The sequence below is a fragment of the Trichosurus vulpecula genome, chromosome 5 (genome assembly GCF_011100635.1).
Source record: "Trichosurus vulpecula isolate mTriVul1 chromosome 5, mTriVul1.pri, whole genome shotgun sequence".
NCBI classification, from domain to species: domain Eukaryota; kingdom Metazoa; phylum Chordata; class Mammalia; order Diprotodontia; family Phalangeridae; genus Trichosurus; species Trichosurus vulpecula.
Window position 1 is genome coordinate 65,824,529 of NC_050577.1, and position 22,399 is coordinate 65,846,927.

The window sequence follows — 22,399 nt, forward strand, 5'->3', positions numbered from 1 at the left end:
GCTCTCAGAAAATGGATTCAACTGCCTCCAGATGTAGTGAGAGCCCCCCTCACTAGGTGTCTTTCACACAAAGGCTTTCGGACCCCATCTGGGATGTTTTGAGATTCTTGGCCCATTTCAGTTTAGCCATGGCCTCTGACATCTCTCTAAGAGTCTTAAGACTTTTCTAATTCCTTTTTTGTCCCAGCTAAAAAGGCATTCATATTCCTGAAGCAGAGTCAAAGGCTTATCTTGGAATTCAGGGCAGCACATCCTACTGCCAACTGAAGGAAGGTACCTTATGAATATTAAACTGTCAGCTTTGGCTCGAATTGCCCTAAAGGTCAGAACTGAACTCTCTAATATCTTGTAGAAATATTAGGCCTATGTTTGGTTTCCCTCTTTGTTGTTCTCATCAAACATAGGCCCTGGAGATTTATTCAACAAATTTTAAGCACCTCCTATGTGTAATATTCAGCATAGGGTACTAGGGGAGACATAAGATTAAATAAAAATGAGCCCCTGCCTTCCAAAGTTTATAATCTAGTGGTAATGTGTGTGCATGTAATATATAGTGAGCACTTAATAAATGCTTATTTCAGGGCAGCTAGGTGTCTCAGTGAGTAGAGCACTGGCCCTGGAGTCAGGAGGACCTGAGTTTAAATCCAGCCTCAGACATTTGACACACTTACTAGCTGTATGACCTTGGGCAAGTCACTTAACCTCAATTGCCCTGCCTTCCCCTTCCCAAAAAAACCAAAACAAAATGTTTATTTCATTCATTCAATCACATGGCAACTGCAAGTGATGAATACACAATGCTCTGAAATTAGAAAAGGGAGGAATCATTTCTACCTGAATGTATCAAGAAAGTTTCATTAGAAACAAGTGGTACCTGAGCTAGGCATTAAAAGATAGGTAGGCTATCAGTAGGCATAGATGACCAAACATATTCTAGGTCTGGGCAGCTAGGTTTCTCAATGAATAAAGCACTGGGCTTGGAGTTAGGAAGACTCATCTTCCTGAGATCAAATCCAGCCTCAGACATTTAGTAGATGTGTGACCCTGAGCAAGTCACTTAACCCTGTTTGCCTCAGTTTCCTCACCCATAAAATGAGGTGTAGAAGGAAATGGCAAACCACTCCAATATCTTTGCCAAGAAAGCTTCAAATGGGGTCATGAAGATTCAGACATGATGAAACAACTCAACAACCTTCTAGATATAGGGAATAACATGAATAGAGATACAGAGGCAAGTAAGCATGGGCCATGTTTGAGGGACAGTGACTAAACTGGCATAATAGAGTATGTGAAGGAGAACAAGAAAGGCTGGGGATTTTGTAGATTCGAATGGTAGATTTGAGTCACATCATGGAGAGGCTTGAGTTAGAGACCAAGGATAAAGTAAGGTACTTTGATAGCCTAATGGAGCTCCAAGTTTTCTTGTATGCTTTGGATGAAATCTTGAGTAGATGAAAATTCAAACGTATTGTGGGGTCCCTGAATTCTAAGATTCATGGTCTTTCCTCCATGACAATTAATGGCTTAGGAACAAGATGACAACAGCAGTGATAAATATTTTGTGAATTTTTGTATTTTTATTTACGTGTTTTTTTTAAATGCTATTTGTAATCTTTCCTTGTCCTCAAGCTTTGGTTGAAGTTGAAAGAGTCTAATTTTTAAACTGATGCACTATACTGTCATTTGTGCAATGAATTCATATGTTATGTTTAACTCAATTATAAAATCTGAAATCAATGGTGAGTCTAAATTTCAGACCCTGAAACTGTAGGAATGATTTGTGGAGCCACTGTACTTATTGTAGACTTTAAGAAGTTGGCCAATGCTTCTGGAGAGTATCCTTAAAAACAAATTCATATCTCTAAGTGACAGTTTGGAAGCTTATGTTCTTGTAGCACACTGAAATTGCACACAAGTATAGGTTACTGTTTTCAATTTTTCCCGTTTCTTTTCTGTAGCAACTTTTTAAAAATCAGAGACAGAATTTGAAAGCAATTTTAGCAAATGGAAAAGTCACTTTTTTATTGTTCAGCAGAATCTTATATAAAAACTGAGTGACATCATTCCTCCTTCTAATTTCAACCTTTAACTGTTAGTGGGCTTTTTTTGATAGCTGTGCAATGGAGGATCGGTGACGGATCTTGTGAAAGGCCTTTTGAAGAGAGGAGAAAGAATGAGTGAACTTATAATTGCCTATATTTTACATGAAGCCCTAATGGTAAGGATGATGGAGCCTATCAACTTTTTGTATATCACTCATTTAAGTATGAATTAGTTTAAATAAATTTAATGATTAATAAAATTAAGCGAATTAGCTTAAATAAAATTAGCAATTAATAAAATTAAGTGAATTATTTCAAATAAAATCAAGTATGAATTAGTTTAAATAAAACTATGAATGCTTCAAGTGTTAGAAACATGGTACATGTTGCTACAGTAGTAAATAATGATGCAGCATGGCACAGTGGAAATTATGCTGGATTTGGAATCATAGGAAAGAGGTTTAAATCCTGACCCTACTACTTATTTCCGGTCAAGTCAATAAGCATTTATAAGTTGCCTACTCTGTGCACTGGGGCAGCTAGGTGGCGCAGCGGATAGACTGCCCAGCCTGAAGTCAGGAGGACTGATCTTCCTGGGTTCAAATCCAGCCTCTGACACTTACTAGGTGTGTGGCCCTGGACAAGTCACTTAACCCTGTTTGACTCAGTTTCCTCGTCTGTAAAATGAGCTAGGGAAGGACATGGCAAACCACTCCAGTATCTTTACCAAGAAAATGAGGTCACAGAGAATCAGACACAACTGAAAAATAACTGAACAACAAACGCTGTGTGCACAGGCACTGTGATGAGCAGTGGAAGTACAAATAGAGGCAAAAACAGCTCCTGCCTGCAAAGAACTAAAAATCTAATGGGGAGGGAGTTGGACTAGAGGTCCTGTAAGGTGCCTTCCAATTACAGATCTCTGGTCTTATGATCCCATGAAATATTCATTATATGAATGAGCTGTTCTTTTCCACTAAAAATCCCCTATCCATCTCTCAAGTACAAACCTTGGATTTTGCCAAGGACAGTTCCTGGTTCTATTGCCTCCTCTAATTCCCCTGACTCTTTGTACCACTTGAGGTACGTACACAGAGATATGGCAGCACAGTGAGATTCTGAACCCAGTCTAAATTCTGAACCTTTCCTCCACCCATATGGTATTTGGAATCAGAGAACTTTATGTAAGTGGTGGTATCCCCTGTTGCCATGGTATGTATCTATGATGAGGTATCTAAGACAACTTAAGAATCAAAGCTCATCCACCACCATCATGATGTTGTGAGTAACTCAGATGGTCATAAACTGTATGTCAGTATATGGTTATTGCATTCATTTGGGACAATGCTAATGAGAGAAGCTCTTCAATGAATTAGTTGGCTGCTCACTGTTGAATGGTCACAGCAAGATAACCATATAGAGGATGAAGCAACAGAATATGAATGGACTGTACAAAATCCAAAGACTCTACCTTAAAGTAACCTCATAATGGTAGGTCAGTAGCATCAACTTTATATATTTAGCTGACATTTTCAATGGCATTTTGTGGCTTACAAAGCACCTTCCTCAGCAACCCTGTGAGATATGTAGTGCAAGTGTTAATATCGTCACTTTACATATGAGGAAACTGAGGCACAAAGGATTTAGATAAATGGTAGGATCGGGATTCAAATGAACTTCTGATACTAAATTCAGTGTTCATTCTATTATATCATTCTTAATAACATGTTTTTCCTAGAGCTTTCTTACATAAAAATATCATTTATCTATTTGAAGATGTTAGAAGTATGTAACTGTGTTCTTTTGGATTTGTTATTCAGTTGTTTCAGTCTTATCCGACTCTTCATGACCCCATTTGTGATTTTCTTGGCAAAGATACAGGAGTGGTTTGCCATGTCCTTCTCCAACTCATTTACAGATGAGGGAACTAAGGCAACCAAGGTTAAGTGACTTGCCCAGGGTCACACAGCTGGCAAGTATCTGAAGTCATATATGAACTCAGGTCTTCTTGGCTTCAGGACCAGAAGTCTATCCATTGTGCCATCTAACTGCCCTCTTTTGGATAATGCATAGTTAATAGTTCTTAGTCTTTTAGATTGCGTTAAATTCTTTGCCACATTTGGACAGGGAATATTTCCAAATTAAAAGCCTGTGCATTTTAAAGCTATTGACAATGAAATGAAAACTTTACTTATCTTAGGGAAATAATTTTGCATCTATTTATGATAATAAAAGATGAACATCTATTTAATTTTATTAACTTTTTAAGTTGTTAATTTTCTAGAATATATTGGTATTGGTTTTTTTTTACATATTGGTACTTTTTTAAATCTCTGTTTTGTCATTAATTAAAGTTTACATAAGATCTTCCCAACAAGATTGGCAATTACATATTGGGGAAATAAAATATTTAGAGAGAACAAAGACAGATACATTGAGTGGAGAGAGTACTGGATTTGGAGTCCGAAAGGACCTGAATTTGAATCCTGCTTGAATTTCTGTGTGACTCTCTCAGATTCAGTTTCCTTATGTATAAAATAAGAGAGCTGGACTTGATGGTCCTTAAGGTCCCTTCTGGCTCTAAGTTGGTAATCTTATGGGATCTGATGATCCTGATAAGGGTATTTTCACCTAGTTAAATGAACTATTTCTTGGAACTAGGAATGTGTTAAGCATGTCCCAGTGTATTTGGGAAAAAAAAAAACAATTCAGTCTCCACAGATAAGATTTACATCTTGTATTAAACTGAAGAATAGGACAACAAAAACCCTAAATATTTCTCCCCAGGGTCTGCAGCATTTGCACAACAACAATACTATCCACAGGGATGTGAAAGGAAATAACATCCTCTTGACCACAGAAGGCGGAGTTAAGCTGGTGGATTTTGGTATGTTCAGAGGCTCCTTTCTTGGTGGGGGAGGAGGGGAAAGAGGGTGATGATGGGATTACTTCTTGTATTTTTCTTCTCTTTAAAGAAATCTAGAAAATATTCTTCTGGATGTATTTATAAAAATAAATATAATAACCAAAATGGCAAGAACATAGAGAAATAAATTCTACTATGACCATTTTGACACTTAATGCTTAAAGAACTTTTACACATTAAGGCCACTCCTTAGCTTTCTGTAAACAGCAAGGAGTTCATAAGATTAGGTGGTAGAAAAATCATCCAGAATGTTATGAGGATTTGAGTGGTGTTTTTTTTCCAGAACCTTTGACCTTCATGCTTTGAAAACAGAGGAGAATAAAGTGCAATCCATCCTCACAGCTTACTCTGAGACAAGAAAAAGAAAAAAAAAACTTTCCTTTTTTGCATGTGAGGAAATTATTCATAGAAAAGATGAGTTCCTATAGCTTTAGTGATAATATTGTAGTAGGGGAACTACAAATCTTCCCCAGTGGAAGCTAAGACAGGCCAACTTCATCCCTCCTCTCTCTCCCTTTTTGAGCTCTTTTGCTAAGCATCCCTGGAATAATTTGAATAACTTGGCCCAACTGCCCCGGAAAGGGGAGGGTATGACAGAAGAGAAAGACAAATGGGAAGCTTAGAAAGAGCCTGGGTGTCTGTTAACTCTCCCAATTCAGCAGGAAATGCTAGTTTGACCAAGAGATCCAGCTCCTGAATGGTAGAGGAGAGTGAAGACGAGCAGCAATAACTCACAATAAGCCCATACAGGAATTACTGCCATTGGAAGTACAAAATTAAGAGACATCCGTATCTCCCGCTTTGAGACAACTATGTGTGATGCTTAGGATAACTACAAAATAAGACCCAAGAGTGATGGAGGTGAGGTTTTACTGAAAGGTAGAAAGCAATTCTGAGGCTTGTTCCATATAGACCAGTTTAGTGAACTGGTCCCCTTAGTGGATCCAATCCCACGTTCTGCAACAGACTTTTCCCACTTTCTCTCTACCTCTGACTCCACTGCCAGTACCTTCTCCCTGAGGATTACAGTACTCTAGTTATACTGCATATATCTACATACTACTTCTTTTTATGCTGTGGATCTTATTTGTACATAGTTATTTGTTTCTCAAATTTTAATGTGACCACTTTAGAACACAGACCATGTTTTTGCCTTTCCCAGTATCTTCACTGCTTAGCACAGTGTCTGGCATTTACTAAGTGCTTAATAGATTTGCCTGACCAATCAAGCAAGTAAGCATTTATTAAGCACCATGCTAAGCTGTCAGGATACAAAGAAAAAGCAAAATCAATCCCTGTGCTCAAAATACTTACTTACTGATGGGGAAACAGCATATACATAAATTGTCATATACAAGACAGTGAGTAGATAGAAAACAGCATTATTGAAGAAAGCCTTCACAGCTGGTGGTAGGGGCGGGCAGGGAGAATAGGGAGGGATTGAAGGAAAGCCTCCTGCAGATAGTGGTGCTTGAGCTAAGTCTTAAAGGAGGCCGAAGTACAGATCTCCCTCACTTAAAGCCCAATTCACACCAATTCAAGACATGACCTTTATGAGGTCATTGGTACTCAGGATGAACAACAGCAACAAGAAGAGAAAACCTTCTGAGCATGGGGAGCAGCCAGAGGAGAGGCCCAGAGATGGGACATACAGCATTGTTTATAAGGAACAGCAAGGAGTCTGGTGTGGCTGGATCATTTGTAAAAGGCAGTAATCTGTTTAAAAATCTTGAAAAAGTAGAAAGGAGCCAGGTACTAAAGAGCTTTAAATGCCAAACAGGGGACCTTATTTTTGATGTGAAGTTAATATAAATCCATTGTAATTTATTGGAGTAGTGGGGGGAGAGGTCTCATGGTCACTAGCAGTTTTATGATGAATGATGAGGATAGATTCAGAGCAGAGAGGTCAGTTAGGAGGCTATTGTAATAGTTCTGGCATGAGGTGCTGAGGACCTGAACCAGGATGTCAGAGTAGAGAGAAGGGGACAGATGCAAGAGATGTCATAAAGAAGTAAAGTACATAATTTGGCACCTGTTTAGATATATGTGCCCTAAGAAAGGGAATGAGCACTATCTGCTGGAGGAGGACCAAATTGTGAGATCTTCCATCAATATTTAAGTGCTCACTAGTCTTCTACTGGTGACACAGATACAAAAGGAAGTCAATTCCTGCCCTCAGGGCAGCCAGATAAGGAAGCATTTACTGGAGGAGAATTGAACAGTCAAGAGCATCAAGTAGACCAGCCACTTGAGGGGAAAGCAGGCTTCTGGTACAGGGAGCAGAGGCATAATCAAGGGGCAATGACAAAGGATCTGACAATATCTCCTGGCAGGGTCTGTAGAGAATGGAAAGAGCAGCAAGAAGAGCCACTAGTGCCATCTTGGAACAGGAGAGCAAAGGAGGCAGAGTATCTCACAGATTTGGTGGTTGAACCCAGTTGGAGAAAACTACTCTAGTTGCCTTCAACCAGAGCCCAACCTTATATAGTGTCACAGATTGTACAGGTCTAGAGGAAGATTTTTCATGAGGTGTATACTTATTCCTATGGACTCATATATGAATCACATCTGCTTCTATTAACGCATGGATAAAATTATTCTCATTCCAAGCCTTGCAATAATGGGTACTTATAAGGGGAACTGGTGACCGTCCTTGGAGAGTGTCATATGCTGATGGTCCAGATCAGCTGGGTAGAGGCATTGAGCCAGAAAAATGTGAAACCCCCTAAAGTATATCAGGGCTTTCTGTGAAAGAAGAGAAAGACAGAGAACCTCTAATACAAGAGCTACAGTGGCATACATTTATTTTTTGGTGCTCTGTAGCCTTCAAAGTGTTGTTTTGTTTGATCAAAACAACCATTTGAGGTAAGCAGGGCAAGTATTGATGGCTTCTTTAGTGTGGACATATTTCCCTCAGATGTCTACATTCCTCTATGCTTTAGTGAGTTGCAAGACCCTCCTCCTTCCTCCCCACAAAGACAATCATCACCTTGCTAGATCCTTTTAGTTATTAATCTCTGGGTTTGACCAGACTACTTCTTGGGTGAAAGGCAAACCTTCTTCTCCTGGGCTTGTACTACAAACGGTTTAAGCTTGATTTAGCATCTGCCATAACTTTAGCTACAATAGAATTGCCTTTGGAATCATCTGTGATGAGGTATTTGGAATAGGATGTTAGAAATCAGATATCACTTCTAAGAACTTGAGATGATAGAGGTTGTGACTTGAGCCTTCTAATATGTACACATGCACACACACACATGCACAATTCTGTTTACCTAGATGAGAACATATGGTGCTCCTCCCAGTAGAACATAAGCACTTTGAGGGCTGTCACACCTTTATATTTGTATCCCCAGCACCTAGCATGGTAGCCATACATAATAGGTATTTAATGAATGCTTGTCAGCTGATTGATTGATCAAATGCAGTTGCTTAGCATCAAGCCTAGGTAAGCAACTGACTATATAATCGGCCTAAAAATAGTTGACCTCACTTAAGACCTACCTCAAGCATTCTGACAGGAAGATTGTTCCAGGAGCTTAGAAATAAAGCTGATTTGAAGTGTTGATGGAGCAGGCTGTCATCTTTATTCCTACAGAAAATGTAGGAAATAGCAGTGAATCATTAGGTTCTGAAGGTCTTGTCAAATTATATTCCATAAAGTTTATACTTTCTTCAACTTTTTAAATGGTTTATTTTGCCTTGATGCTAATCTTTGAAGCAGTAGTTCGTATAACATGAGGTCCATGAATTTGTTTCTGTTTTCTTTTTTAATATGTTAATAACTATTTCAAGATGATTGATTAGCTTTGTGATCCTATGTGTTTTAACTTATGCATTGAAAAATATTCTTCTGAGAAGGGGTCCATAGGCTTCACCAGTCTATTAGAGGAGTCTTTGATAGGAAAAAGGTTGAGAACCCCTGGTCTATGCCAAGCACACCCCACTATACTACTATATCTTTGACTCCCAACCCTCAGGTCCGGTCTTAGGCCACTCTTCCCCAGCCTTCCTAGGTTAGCCTCTTCACATTAGCCTTCAATGAGCTCATCATTGTCTTCCTTGTCACTTTGCCTTGTTTGAGTTGCTCCCTTTATTTAAAAATTAACAGCCATATTTTCTCTCCCTCCCAACTACCTCCAATTTACTAGGGTTTTTGGAGGTGTTTGGAGTTAAGTAACTTGTTCAAGATCACACAGCTCATAAGTGTCTGAGGCTGGATTTGAACTCAGATCTTCCTGTCTCCAGGGCCAGTGCTTTACCCATTGTGCCACCCAGCTGCCCCAGCTATTTTCAATTCAAAAAGAAAATACAAGTAAAACCTGCCTAACAAATTTTCATAGTCAAGGAGAAATTCCCACGTTATTCATGTCTAAAAATGTATGCCTTACTCTGAATCTTGAATCCATCATTTCTCTATCAGGAGGTGGGTAGCACAGTTCGTCATGAGTCCTCGGGAATCATTTTTCCAACCATTAATTTCCATCACCTGTAAACTTGCTCTTTAGCTATTTCAGTCATGTCTGACTCTTCATGACCCATTTGGAGTTTTCTTGGGCATGATAATGGAGTGGTTTGCCTTTTCCTTCTCCAGTTCATTTTACAGAAAAGGAAACTGAGGCAAACAGGATCAAGTGACTTGCCCAGGGTCATATAGCTCCAAGCATCTGAGTCTGAATTTGAATTCAAGAATATGAATCTCCTTGACTCCAGGTCTGCCACACTATCCACTGCACCTCCTTTAAACTCATTAGTACTTAATTATATACTATCTCTTTTAGTTTTCTAATTACTAATAAGAAAGTTTTTTTAATGAGCATCAAGGTTAGAAAAATGTTTTAAATACATTTTCATGTTTGTCCTCACAACCAACCAATGGTGTTGTGCCATATAAATCCTATTGTCCCATTTTATGGCTAAGGTTATGTTATAGCTAAGGAAACCTCAGAGAGATGAAGAACTATGGCTTGAACGGAAGCCTTGAATTCTTACAACTTAGCACACTAGTAGTATTACCAACATTTTACAAATCAGAAAACTGAGACCATTACCAAGAGTCACAAAGCATCAGGGCTTAATTCTAGGTCTTCTGACTTTTCATCCAGAGTTCTTTCAAACATACTATACTGCCAGGCATAGTCTCAACTTTATAATGTCAGTCAGTAGTAAACAAGGATTTGATTCATGCTACAATCAACTTTTCAGGGAAACTGCTACTCTACCAAAAAAAGTGAGGTCTAACTGTACACATCATATTGTGGGACAAAGTTAATGAAGATTTGAGCTACTGAGCTCTAAAAAAAATGTTAACGCTGTAATAAAACCACCTTAGACCAGATATGGTCAGAGTACACACCTATAATCCCTGCTACCAGTGTATCTGGTTTTCTTGAGGCTGAGGCCAATCTATACCACACGCAGTACCAATATGGTGATCCCCAAGGAATGAGGAGATACCAGGCTGGTTAAGGAAGGGCAAACCAGGTAAAGTCAGAAATGGAGCTGGTCAAAGTTTTTGTGTAGCTCAGTAGTGGGATCAGACCCATGAGTGGCCACCTTAAGCTAGGGAATCTTGATTCAAAAATTAAATAATCAATCAATAAATGAACAAATGAATAAATGAATGAACAAAAACTAACAAAATAAATAAAAGTATTTATTTCAAAGTTCTAAAATTTTGAAAGTAACTCAAATGATATTCTTCACATCAGGTTACTTTATAAAAGTATGTGCATATACGTATGTCGGTATATGCATATATGTGTGTGTATGCATGTATGTGGATCAATCAAATCTATATCAAACACATATAGCTTATATCTTGGCAAGCATTACAAGATGAATGTGGAACTGATTGAAAATGTGTCAATATTATAAAACATACTTAATAGGTCTAATTGAAAATATGTATTTCCTACTTCACACTTGGTCATCACAAGTACAATAAGATGCCTGAAAAATTACTTTAAATGGCTTAGCAACTCTTTTGTGATGTGCTACATTTAGAACCGATATGGTTCTACCCATTAGCTGGGGGGGGGGGGGCACAATGGCAGATGCCTAATCAGTTTCAGGCTTTCTGCAAGGAGAGTGAAATTAACCTTCTCTATTGTTCTGGTGTCCAGTCCTCCAGGATAGCCTCTTCACATTAGCTTTTAAACAGCTAATGAAGAGTTTGCTCCATCAACAAGTCTACAACGAGTCACCCCCAGCTCTCTCTCTGTCTTTGTCCTTTTGTCTTACCCTCTGCCTCACTGCAGTCCCAAGAGAGGTTATTAGGTACAGCTTTTTTGTCTATAACTACATCAGTTATATTGTTCAAATGGCATAATATAGTGGAAAATGTTCTGCATTTATAATCAGACTATCTGGGTTCAAATCCTGACTTTGGGGCATGTCACATATCTCTGGATCAGAATTCCCCAACTGGAAAAAGGAGGGGTTGGACTAGATGGCTTTTAAGGTCTTTCTCACTTTAAATCCGTGATCATCACTGTTCTCTTTCAAGTCAGGGCATTCCCTTATTTGGCCTTCACTTTATCATTACATGTTCCATTTTCAGTTGTCCCATTTTTGCTCAGTTGGCAACTCACAGTTAGTAACATTTTAAGATTTGCCACATTCTGGGCCACTTCTGACTAATGGTACCAGTACTTCAGGTTGGTCCTGTACCCTTTCACCCTTTCATGAATCAGGCTCTTATCAGCTTTCCATCCCTATTCCTTTCCAACCCAAAGCTAAACCTCGGGTGGGGGGGGGTGGAGAAAAACTTGAAAATGTAAATGTTTTGTTGGTTTTTTAATAAATGTATTGTCTCTCTCTGTGCTGTCACTTAGAATTATCTCATCTATATTGTTTCTTACAAGATTATAAATCCTTTCTATTTTCATATAATAAGCAACTAGGTGAATAGAGCATTGGACTTGTAATCAGAAAGACTTGAGTTCAAATTCCGCTTTAGATATTTACTAGCTGTGTGACCCTGAACAAGACACTTAGCCTCTTTCATTCTTAGTTTATTCATCTGTAAAATGGAGTCAATAATAACCCTACTTTATTGGGTTATCATAAGGATCAAAGTAGCTTACATATGTAAAGCACATTGCAAACAAAGCGCTATAAAATAAATGTCAGTTATTATTATCATAGGGTCATTGGGTTTGGGGTTTAAATCTGAAAGAGGGATTAGAAGCCATCTAATCTAACACCTTCATTTTAGAGATAAAGAAACTGAGCCCCAGAGAAGTTAATTCACTTTTCTGGGGTCATATCTCTTGTTAGTGTATGAGGTAGAATTCAAAACCAAATCTTCCTGATACCAAGACCAGTGCTCATCCCATACCATGCTGACTCTGTTTTTAATCCAATTTTGCCCAGACCCATGTAAGCAGCTGTTGTGAACTTCACATCTGAAATGACATGACATCATCACTTCTATTGAATTGTATGAAAGTCCATAGCTTTTATTTTTTTCTTTTAATTGGTGAGATGATATGAGACATAGCAGGTCTCAAGGATATTATAGAACATTGCCCTGACATAATGTCAGATATTGAGGACTGAGGAGAAGGGAGATTCTTTTGAAAGTAAAATTTCAGAACTTCTAGGTCCTTAAACTTTCCTATCCAATAACCAAAGTTGATGTTTCACTAAGAATACAAAATCAGTTCTTATGAAAAGTGGTATTTATCTTGCTTCTAAGCCAAGTCATTTATAGCTCAGTCATCACATTAAGCTGAGCAATGAATAAGTTGACTCATTGCTTTTAAAAGTTCTCTTTGGAACTCCAGCTGATGATCTGTTTCTCAGTTCTCCCAAAATGAACATTTTCCAAAATTGAATCCTACTGTACAGTGTTATAATTTCATGTAAATATCTGTGTACATTCCATCCAAACTGATCTGCCAGACATTATATTCTGAGTCAAGGTATTCAAGAGTTTAATTTGTAGTTACTAAACTTAAGCAAAGCCTAATGATGGTATTAATGATCCTTTAAAATTAAATACAGGTTTTAATCAATTGGAATGAGATTTTTTTTTCATTTAGTGAGATATAGTAGAATATAGTAGAGGCAGAGTCTCATAGTAAATAGAATGCTGGGCTTAGAGTCAAGAAATCCTGGGTTCAAATCCTTTCTCTGATATTTGCTCACTATATGACCCAGAGAAATTTATTTATCCACTTATTTGGCTGAGGTAATTCCCTAGGGCTTATCTATTAAGACATATGCAGTTGTAATCTACTAGGTAGAGGGACTTCTCACTCTGAAATTTTCTTACTCTAATGAAATCTCAAGTCCTATGTGTATTTGTATAATAGAATGTTTTTCAGATGCAGACACCTCAAAGCAGACGTTAAAATGTCAATATATGCTGCTGAATGAGTTTCTCCATAATAGTTGTTCAGTCATGTCCAACTCTTTATGACCCCGTTTTGGTTTTCTTGGCAAAGATACTGGAGTGGTTTGCCACTTCCTTCTCCAGCTCATTTTACAGATAAGGGAACCAATGCAAACAGGGTTAAATGACTTGTCCAGAGTCACACAGCTGGTAAGTGTCTGAGGCTGGATTTGAACTCAGGAAGATGAGTCTCCCTAATAAATCCACATAAAAATGGGATTATTCATATTGATGCAAGAGTAGGTATGTTCCTGAAAAGTTGTAGTTACATGGAATTTTGATCATTCTTAATATGGTATGTTTAGGGAACTGGACATTTCAAAGAAGCCTACATCAACCTACATTAGTAGGATCATAGATTTACTGCTGGAAGAGATCTCAGAGGTCATCTAGTCCAATCTCCTTTTACAGATGAGGAAACTGAAGCACAGAGAGAGTAAAATATTGCCCTAAGTCACATAGGTAGAATATGGCTGATGTAAATCCTTTTGTAAAGTGAAGAATATTTTTTGCAATTTGAGCCTTGAAGCTCTCTTTTTACTCACCTCTTTGCCACAGAAAATTTATTCTTAAAGAAAACTGATCTATAAAAAAAAACCTGATTTTAAAAAAAAATGCTAAGCCTACAGATACACAGCAATTTTTTTCAGTATCTAAAAAGAAGTCCAGAAAATGATACCATGACCTTACTCTCCTACCTCCCTTTCCCTAAAAATCTCTTCACCTACTGAAGAGCATGCTATTTTTTAAATATATCGTCTCTCTTTCCTATAATATCTCATTTAAAACAAATGGTTAGCTTTGACAATGGAAACATAAAAGCACATTAACTGACTTAGGTTTCTGATTGCTCTTTCCTGCAACTGGAGTGTGTGTGTGTGTCTGTGTGTGTCTGTGTGTGTCTGTGTGTGTCTGTCTGTCTGTCCTGTCTGTACCAATGTGCTTTCACACACATATCAGCAGGGCCTCAGAACTGGAGGCTACCCAGCTAAATGACAGTTCCTCCAAGGCATGGACTCTGATGTCCAGATAGAATTCAACTGCAGGGTGACCAGGCAGGAACATGACTAAAAAGATCAGTGAATAATTTGAGTTTTCGACCATGTGTTTGCTGTTTCCTTTCTTTCCCTAAAGCTTCAGCAACTAATTATAGACATTGGCACCTGTGATTCTCTTTGACTCATAGTTTGCTCGAAGCATTACTCAAAAAGAGTCACCCTATATCCGATGACTATGCCAGTCTAATCACTGCCGCTTTCAAAGCATGTCTCCAAAGCATGCCAACACATTGAAAACCATGTCCAGTTTGTCTAGCTATTCAGTTGTTGCATCTGCCCTTTAGGATTTTACCTTATTCTTCAAACGGTCATCAAAATTAAGTGTCTGAAAACATTTGAGAACATATTATTTAAATAGCACTGAATTACAATGGAAAGACTAGGATAATTATCTAGTTCAGTTTTTTTTTTTTGTACAGCTCCTCAGTGTTCTCTACACTGATCTTTGAGAACATAAATTGAAGAGAAGGTATCAACTTTACCTGGTAGAGTTTTCTCATCAGAGTGTTCCCTATGCCAATGAAATCTAAGGTCCAGTCCCTATCCCTATGATTAATCATTTTTGTTAGGGTAATGTTGAAAAATACTTGTATCTTTGGCATAAATTCAGCTCGATCATTTTTATGGAAATATTTCTGTAGCCTCTGCTAAGATCTCATTTATATTTTTGCATCAATATCCATTAATGATACTGGTTTATTTCATATTATATTGTATATTACTATGTTAGTGATACTGGTTTGATTCTTTTTCTTTGCTTTATCATTCCTTGGTTTTGGTATTAATGCTAGGTTTGCCTGATAAAAAGGCTTTGGTAGAACTATTTTTTTCCTCAATTCTTGAGATTCATTTGTGTAGCCTGGGTGTTAACTGCTCTTTAAATATTCGATAGCATTCACCTGTATATCTATTTAGTCCAGATTTTTTCTTTTGGTAGCTTCTTGATAGCTTCTCTAATTTCATTTTCTGAGATTGGGTTGTTTAAAATTTCTACTTTCTATGCTGTTAATTGGAGTACTTTGCATTTTTAAAGTAATCTTTAATTTCTTCAGATAATTATTTTTATTTCTACTCTGTTATGATCATATCAATTTTTGCTTTTTAAAATTTTTTGGCAATTTGATCATTTTTGTTTGATTTCATACATTTTTAATGAAATATTTTAATGCATAACTTATTTTGTACTCAAATGTATTACATTTTGTTGTTGTTTTAATTTATGCAGGTAATGCCACCACATTGCAAGAGCTTTCTGTTAAGTTGTTCTTTGGTCTAAATTTGGTTTCATTGGTGTTGAGAACTCCTGGTGTGGTAACTCCCTTCACTTAGAGCTATAATTCCACTGTAACTGAGTTCTAGAGTTGTCTGGGGCGTTGAGAGGTTAAGTAATTTGAGCTATTGTTGAACAGCTACTATGTATCAAAGGTAGAATCTTAACCCATCTTCCTGGCTTTCAAATGCTACATTACATTGCTAGTATGTCTCATTAGATTGTAAGTTTCTTGAGGGAGTCACTGTCTTTTGTCTCTTTTTGTATCCTCAGCACAGTGCCTGGCACTCTTAAATCAATGCTGATTGATTGAGGCATGAATTGAACCCTGCTCTTCTTAACTCTCAGACTAGTCTTCTATCCACCATGTCATGATGCCTCTCCTTATGTGAAGGGAGAGCCCAAATAGTAATGAAATGTCAAGATTCTGCAAATCAGTGTAAACCTAGGGTAGAAATTGACATGTAATGATGGTAATGATGACATCATTATTATTAATGATAATAAACAAGTAGCATGTATGTAGTGCCTACTTTGTGCCAGGCACTGTATAAGTATTACCTGATGTGATCCTCACAACAACCCTGCAAGTTAGGTGCTATTATTAGCCCTATTTTACAAATGAAGATACTGAGGCAAACTGAGATTAAATTATTTTCTTAAGGTCACACAACTAGCAAATGTCTGAGGCCCAATTTGAACTCAGGTCTTCCTGACTCCAGGCTTGGATCTCTATGTACAGTGCCACCTAGCTGCATCAAATATAGGAAAACAGTAAAATGAGACAATCCCATAGTAAAGTAGTTTTGTAAATCACAAGATGTGATAGTATTTCTTATGAATGTACAAAACTTGCTTTTTTCTGTTCTTGCTCTTTCCCACTTCTATACATCTTGACTTGAATGTTAGGAACCCATTGGACAGCTCAGATTCTTCCTCCAGTAACAACACTGACTTTCAGAGAGTATTTTCCTTATACTAAGTAACTAATTTTAGAAGTACAATGTTGATGCTATCTTATTTTAAAAAAAGAAGAAGGTGAAGCATCAGGAGGTATAAATTACAAGCAAATGTAGTTTTTGAAAAGAGCACCAGAATACCCATCAAACCTTGTATTCCAATTATGGCTGCTCTGCTCACTTGCTATATGACCTGGGGCAAACTTGGCAGGCTACATTGAAAGACAGCCTACAGTCAGGAAGACCTGGATTCAAGTCCTTCCTCTAACCCTAGACAAGTCACCTAAACTCTCAGTTAACCATCCCGAAATGCTTCTTGGGTTATCTTGGGATTTTGGATTATGAGTCATAAATTCCCTCTATTATTATATATGAGGAAGAGATGACAGTACAAAGAACTATTATTTACTGCACAATCTCTTCTCCATTTATATGAGAGAAAGACATTTGACCAGAAAGAAGTTAATATCACTCAGGAATTTACTCAGGAAAGCAGGTCTCGTTATGTGGCCAAGTGATCAATACAAATTCAGATGGTCTTCTCAAATACTCAACTTCTACCACGCAAATCAATAAATGATTAAGTTATGTTCACTAGGTTCATTTACTAAGTGTTTAATATATTTGAGAAAGATTTCCATCAATGAAGATGGAAAAAGTGATCTTTGAAGCCTAAAAAGTGTTAATTTGTCATCAAGAAGATGTTTGTAGGATCATGATTTAAAACTAGAGGGAAACGTAGAGAAGATCTCAGTGGACAAAGTACTGGACATGTAGTCAAGAAAATCTAAGTTCAAATTTGGGGGCAAGTCACTTAGCTTCTGTTTGCCTCAGTTTCCTCAACTATAAAATACAGATAATAATAGCACCTGCCTCCTAGGGTTTTTGTGAGGATCAAATGAGATGATATTTTAAAGTGCTTAGTACATAGTAGGCATGATATGAATGCTGTTATCATTATTATTATTATTATTTATTATGTGAAGAAACTAAGAACAAGTGTTGTTAAGCATCTTACTCAAAGTCACATGTTGGAGGAGAGTAAGTAGCAGATCTGGGATTCAAACCCATGTCCTCTGACCCCACATCCAGTCCTCTTGTTCTCTTTTAGGACAATCTGTCTTGCATCTTTAAAATGTCTACAATAACACAGTTGAGTGAGATGATTTTGAATGACCCAGAGAATTGGTAGCAAATGTATTTTCAAGGCTCCTCAGGCAGTTAGTTATTTTAAGAGGTGTATTAAGACCTCAGGAGAATTTTCACCTCTTTGGCAACCAACTAGTATTAAAATATGACAGCTAAAATCACAGCCCCATATGAAGAGATGGATGCAAGCCAAGCACACAGTTTAGATTGGTACCCTGAGGCATAGTGTTCAAGATATGAGAGGTCCAGTATGATTAATGTGTACTCTAAACTCAGTTAAGTTGGACTACAGTGAGTCCGTGTTTTAATTTCTACTCCTCTCCCTAACAGTAACCCCCAAGGCAGATGATGAATCAGTACATTTATTCAGGTTTAAACACTTGTCACTACATCAAAGTGGGATAATTCTGCCTTTAATAGCAAATCCCCCTGGATACTGTGTTAAAATAAGACATGCTACTGATCTCAGAAAGCTTTTAGCGTTAGAGTAAAAGTAAATGTCACAAATATATAGGGAATAGGTTGCAGTGGGGAAATGCTGGTGGGCCTGAGGGTCGCTTCTACTCGGCTAAGTGTAGTGTGTTCACTGTGGTTCTTGCTAATGCTCTGTTTGAACATCACATCAAGAATCCAAAACCCAATTTGAATTCATCCAGGCAAAATCCATACTGAAATTGACCATGCCAAATATATGCTATGGTATGGGCTTATGGTGAAGGACGAAAAACCCAAGCTCAGCCAAGTTTTTTTGCTACCTCATTCATAGTTGTCAAAACTCCCATTTCTCTCCCAGAGTTAGCTATGGAAGAATTTTACATTTGCTATTAGTAATATGAACATGGTTTAGATCAATAAAGTGCAAACTCCTTAAAGGCAAGGACTATGTTCCCCAGAATTTGGCATAGTGCCTCACACAAAGTAAGCACTTGATAAGTTGCTGTTGAATTTGAATTTATATAATGAAAATGACCCCAAAATAGTGTCATATTGTGGCAACAATAATACATCAAAGAGTGGTTGAGAGAAAGCTGGGAGTTGAGCTGCACTATGGTAAGTGACAAAAGACCTTCAGAGCCAGAGTCAACACTTTGGAACCTTGGCTCAGGAGGCACAAAGGGCAGGACACTAAACATTGAAACAAGACCTTGAAGCTTCAGGCAAGACTTATATTGTGCTCTCTTCTTAAATCATGGGATGTACAGAGTAATAAGCACTCCAAGGAAAGGTGGTGTTGTTGTAGTCTGTCCTTTGTTCTCAAAGAGGACCATGACATTGGGGAAGTGATGTCATGACATGCAAATAAATTAGATTTAAGGTAGATAAGAATGGAAAGACATGTGGCAAGGAAATACTGGAAGTTGAGATCAAAGCCTCCATTGTTTTGATAAAAAGATACCTCTAACATCTTGCTTTTGTCCCAATATCTTGTATGTTACCCATAAAATGGTCTATTACCTCTCTTACCGACTCTTCAAAGATTGTTGACTTGATTTATTCACCCAACCTTAATCTCATCTTTGTCATCCCATAGAAGGAAAAATATCTTTTAGGATCCTCAATTTTGAGCTAGAAGGAATCTCAAAAGTCATAGAGGCCAACCTGCTCATTTTAAACATAAGGAAGCTGAGTCTCAGACAAATGAAGTGATGTATAGGATTATACAGAAAAAGCTAAGATTTGAATTCAGATCAAACCTTTCAAAATTCAACATCCTTTCCACTATACTCTGTTGAATTATATATTCTCTAAAGTTTCTTCTGAGTCAGAAAATCCTAGAATTTTATAATTCTACTTTCATTTTTATGGAGTGTCAGTATAAACAAAAATGGTCTCTTTTCAATTTTTTCTTTAGTTAATTAGAAAGAATTGCCTTATTTAATTGCTCTCTTAGGGGAGTCCCAGGGCTTTCTCTGCTGCGGGGGTATATGATACAAAATTTATCAAGGTATCCTAAAATGACTCAATCCTAATCTTCTGAAGTCCCTCCAAAAATGATTAAGGTTAATTTCCTCATCAGAATCTTCTCCCTCTACACAAAGCTCAGGCCACGAGCAGTTGTATTAACCCCAAGGGTATCATAACACAGGATGAGGCGAGTTGATGGTCATCACAGAAGACATTATCCCTCATGATATCACTTAGAGGCCAAATGAGTTATTTATTTATTGTCTTTTAATATTTCTCACCTACTGTATTCCCCATAAATTTTTCATAAGCCCTGATTTCCTGTCGTTCAGACTTTTTTCCTCTCAAGTTCCGTTTATCGTTTCCTTTAAATTCTTATACTTCTATTAAGTAATATATTTCCCTTTTATTACCAAATTTGTTTTCTTATGGCCTTCTGTTTCTGTCCATGTTCACTTAAAATCCCAATCTTCCTGTCTTCCCTATAGGGGATTATAGTATTCTTGTCCTTTAAAGTGTTGACCTATTGAGTAATTGCCAATGAAAGATGATTTTCTTAATATTCCTTACCACTTAGAGTTTCTTAGCTCTGATTCATGCTTCAGATCCATGTTGCCTTCAAAAAGAGTTTGATGACAAAATGTTGCTTTTCTGCATCTTATACCTAATGACTATATTAATGGACATTTATAGAGACTAATCCATTTGAAAAGTTACCAGTCATTCCACAAAGTAGTTGGTAAACCCTGCCCAAGTGCAGAGATACTAGATTTTTAAAGCAATTTTCTTTAAAAAGTTTGACGTAACTTAAAAAGAGTGAATTAAAAATAATTACTAAGGCCTCCCACTTCTGTTGAATTAATAGGCAGTCCATAACATATGAAGTATTTCAGTGAGATTTTTAAACATATTACTTTTGAAAGTACTGTGTTTCAATTTAATAAAAGTATTTTAAAAATAAATTTTATCTTTGGTTTTAATCATCAGTTTGCAGATGAGCTAGTAAACTTTCAAATGTGCCTCTTTTTGCATATTAGCTTTAATGACTATAGCCTTAACTTTTTCCCCCATTTCTTTTCATAATTTTACTTAATATTTTATGCATTCTTCAAGATTCTTTCATATGCCTTTCTTCGTGGTTCCAGAAATGATACAAAACGTAGGTGTTTTGTTTTGGTTTTAGAATTAACTTGATTTTTTCAAGAGATTAAACATAACTTTAGTGGTACAAAAATTTTTGGAAAAATTAAATATGAATCAGATTTTAATTTAAACTAAGAAGTATACATAAATGAAACTTGATGTAAACCTCATAAATACCACAAGAGACCAACTAAAGCATGAGAATGTAATGGTTTAGTAATTACAAACGCAAAAGCATTCTTTTTTATTGCTCAGATCTACTTTCTACTTGCTAGGGCTATTTCTGTGTTCTGGTATGACCCAAGGACAAAAAAGCAATTATTAAAATCAAAAATAAAATATGGATTCCACTGAGAAGTCATTTATGCATAAAGATTTTTAACAGTGAGAGGAACAATTTTATAATAGGGACCATTTTAAATGGAACAGCCTGCCCAACCAGCTATCAAGATGCACAGTATCTTCTAGTTCTTGGCCTTCTGGGCATCTCCAGTATGTCTTTCTAAAAGTCTGGTGAGTCTTTCAGTAAAGACAGTCAAATTTCTTTACCATTTCAATGCTATATTTATTGCTTAAAGATGTTGCCACAATTGATCAGTCAACAAGTATTTCTTAAGCTCTTATGATAAGCTAGATGCTGAGGATATGAAGGCAAAAACATGGTCCCTAACCTCAAGGAGCTGATATTCTAATGGGGAAGACAACATTAAAGTAACTGTAAATACAAGATTGTGTGTGTGTGTGTGTGTGTGTGTGTGTGTGTGTGTATTTACACTATGTAAATAGAAAGTAATTCTGGAGGTGAGGCACTAGCAGATGGAGAAAGGAGGAGGGGACAGAGATCTGGATGGCCTCCTGAAGAGAATGAGATTTGAGGTTAGTCTTAAAGGAGGCCAAGGAATCCAAAAAGGGGAGATGAGAAGAAAAAGCAGTCCAGGCATAGAGGGAAGAACCAGTGAAAAGGCACGGTATATGGAGGGTCCTATAGCAGGTCAGCAAGGCCAGTATCACTGGACCATAGACTATTTGGAAGGGATAAAGAGTAAGAAGATTGGAAAGGTAGAATGGGACTTGCATGCTCTGGTATCACCTTTCTTCCTGGACAAAGCTCTGATTGGCTGCTTCATCCAGTCACCGCCCCGCCCCCAGGTCTTTCCATTCCTTCCAAAAGCCTAAAGTGCCTGACCTATTGGGCTGCAGCACAATTAAAGCCTCACATAGAATATTTGCTTGTAGATTTTCCGAGCTAGAAAAGATCTTAGAACACATAAAAGAGAACCTCAGCACTGGAGGGGCCTTAGAACATAGAACAGGGAATTCTGAGCTGTTAGAACTGACTAGCACAGCTTGGAGGGCTCCTTGGAATTTCAGAGGCAGATCGGTAGTGCAGTGTAGGAGTTGGAATCAGGAAGACCTGAGTTCAAATCCTGCTTCAAATACTCCCATCTGCGTAACCCTGGGCAAGTCATTTAATCTTTCTGCACCTCAGTGTTCTCCTTTTTAAAAAAGCTCATCTCTCAATAAAGTTTTATGAGGATCCAAT

General features: G+C 37.4%; 1 protein-coding gene across 1 annotated transcript in view; it reads left to right on the forward strand.

Annotated features, from left to right (window-relative positions):
- Positions 1 to 22,399, forward strand: part of MYO3A (myosin IIIA) — a 265,783-nt gene that overhangs the window by 40,328 nt on the left and 203,056 nt on the right. The window contains exons 3-4 of the mRNA XM_036761365.1: positions 2,114 to 2,218; positions 4,830 to 4,929. Coding sequence (XP_036617260.1) covers positions 2,114 to 2,218; positions 4,830 to 4,929 — 205 coding nt within the window. The remainder of the gene's footprint in view (positions 1 to 2,113; positions 2,219 to 4,829; positions 4,930 to 22,399) is intronic.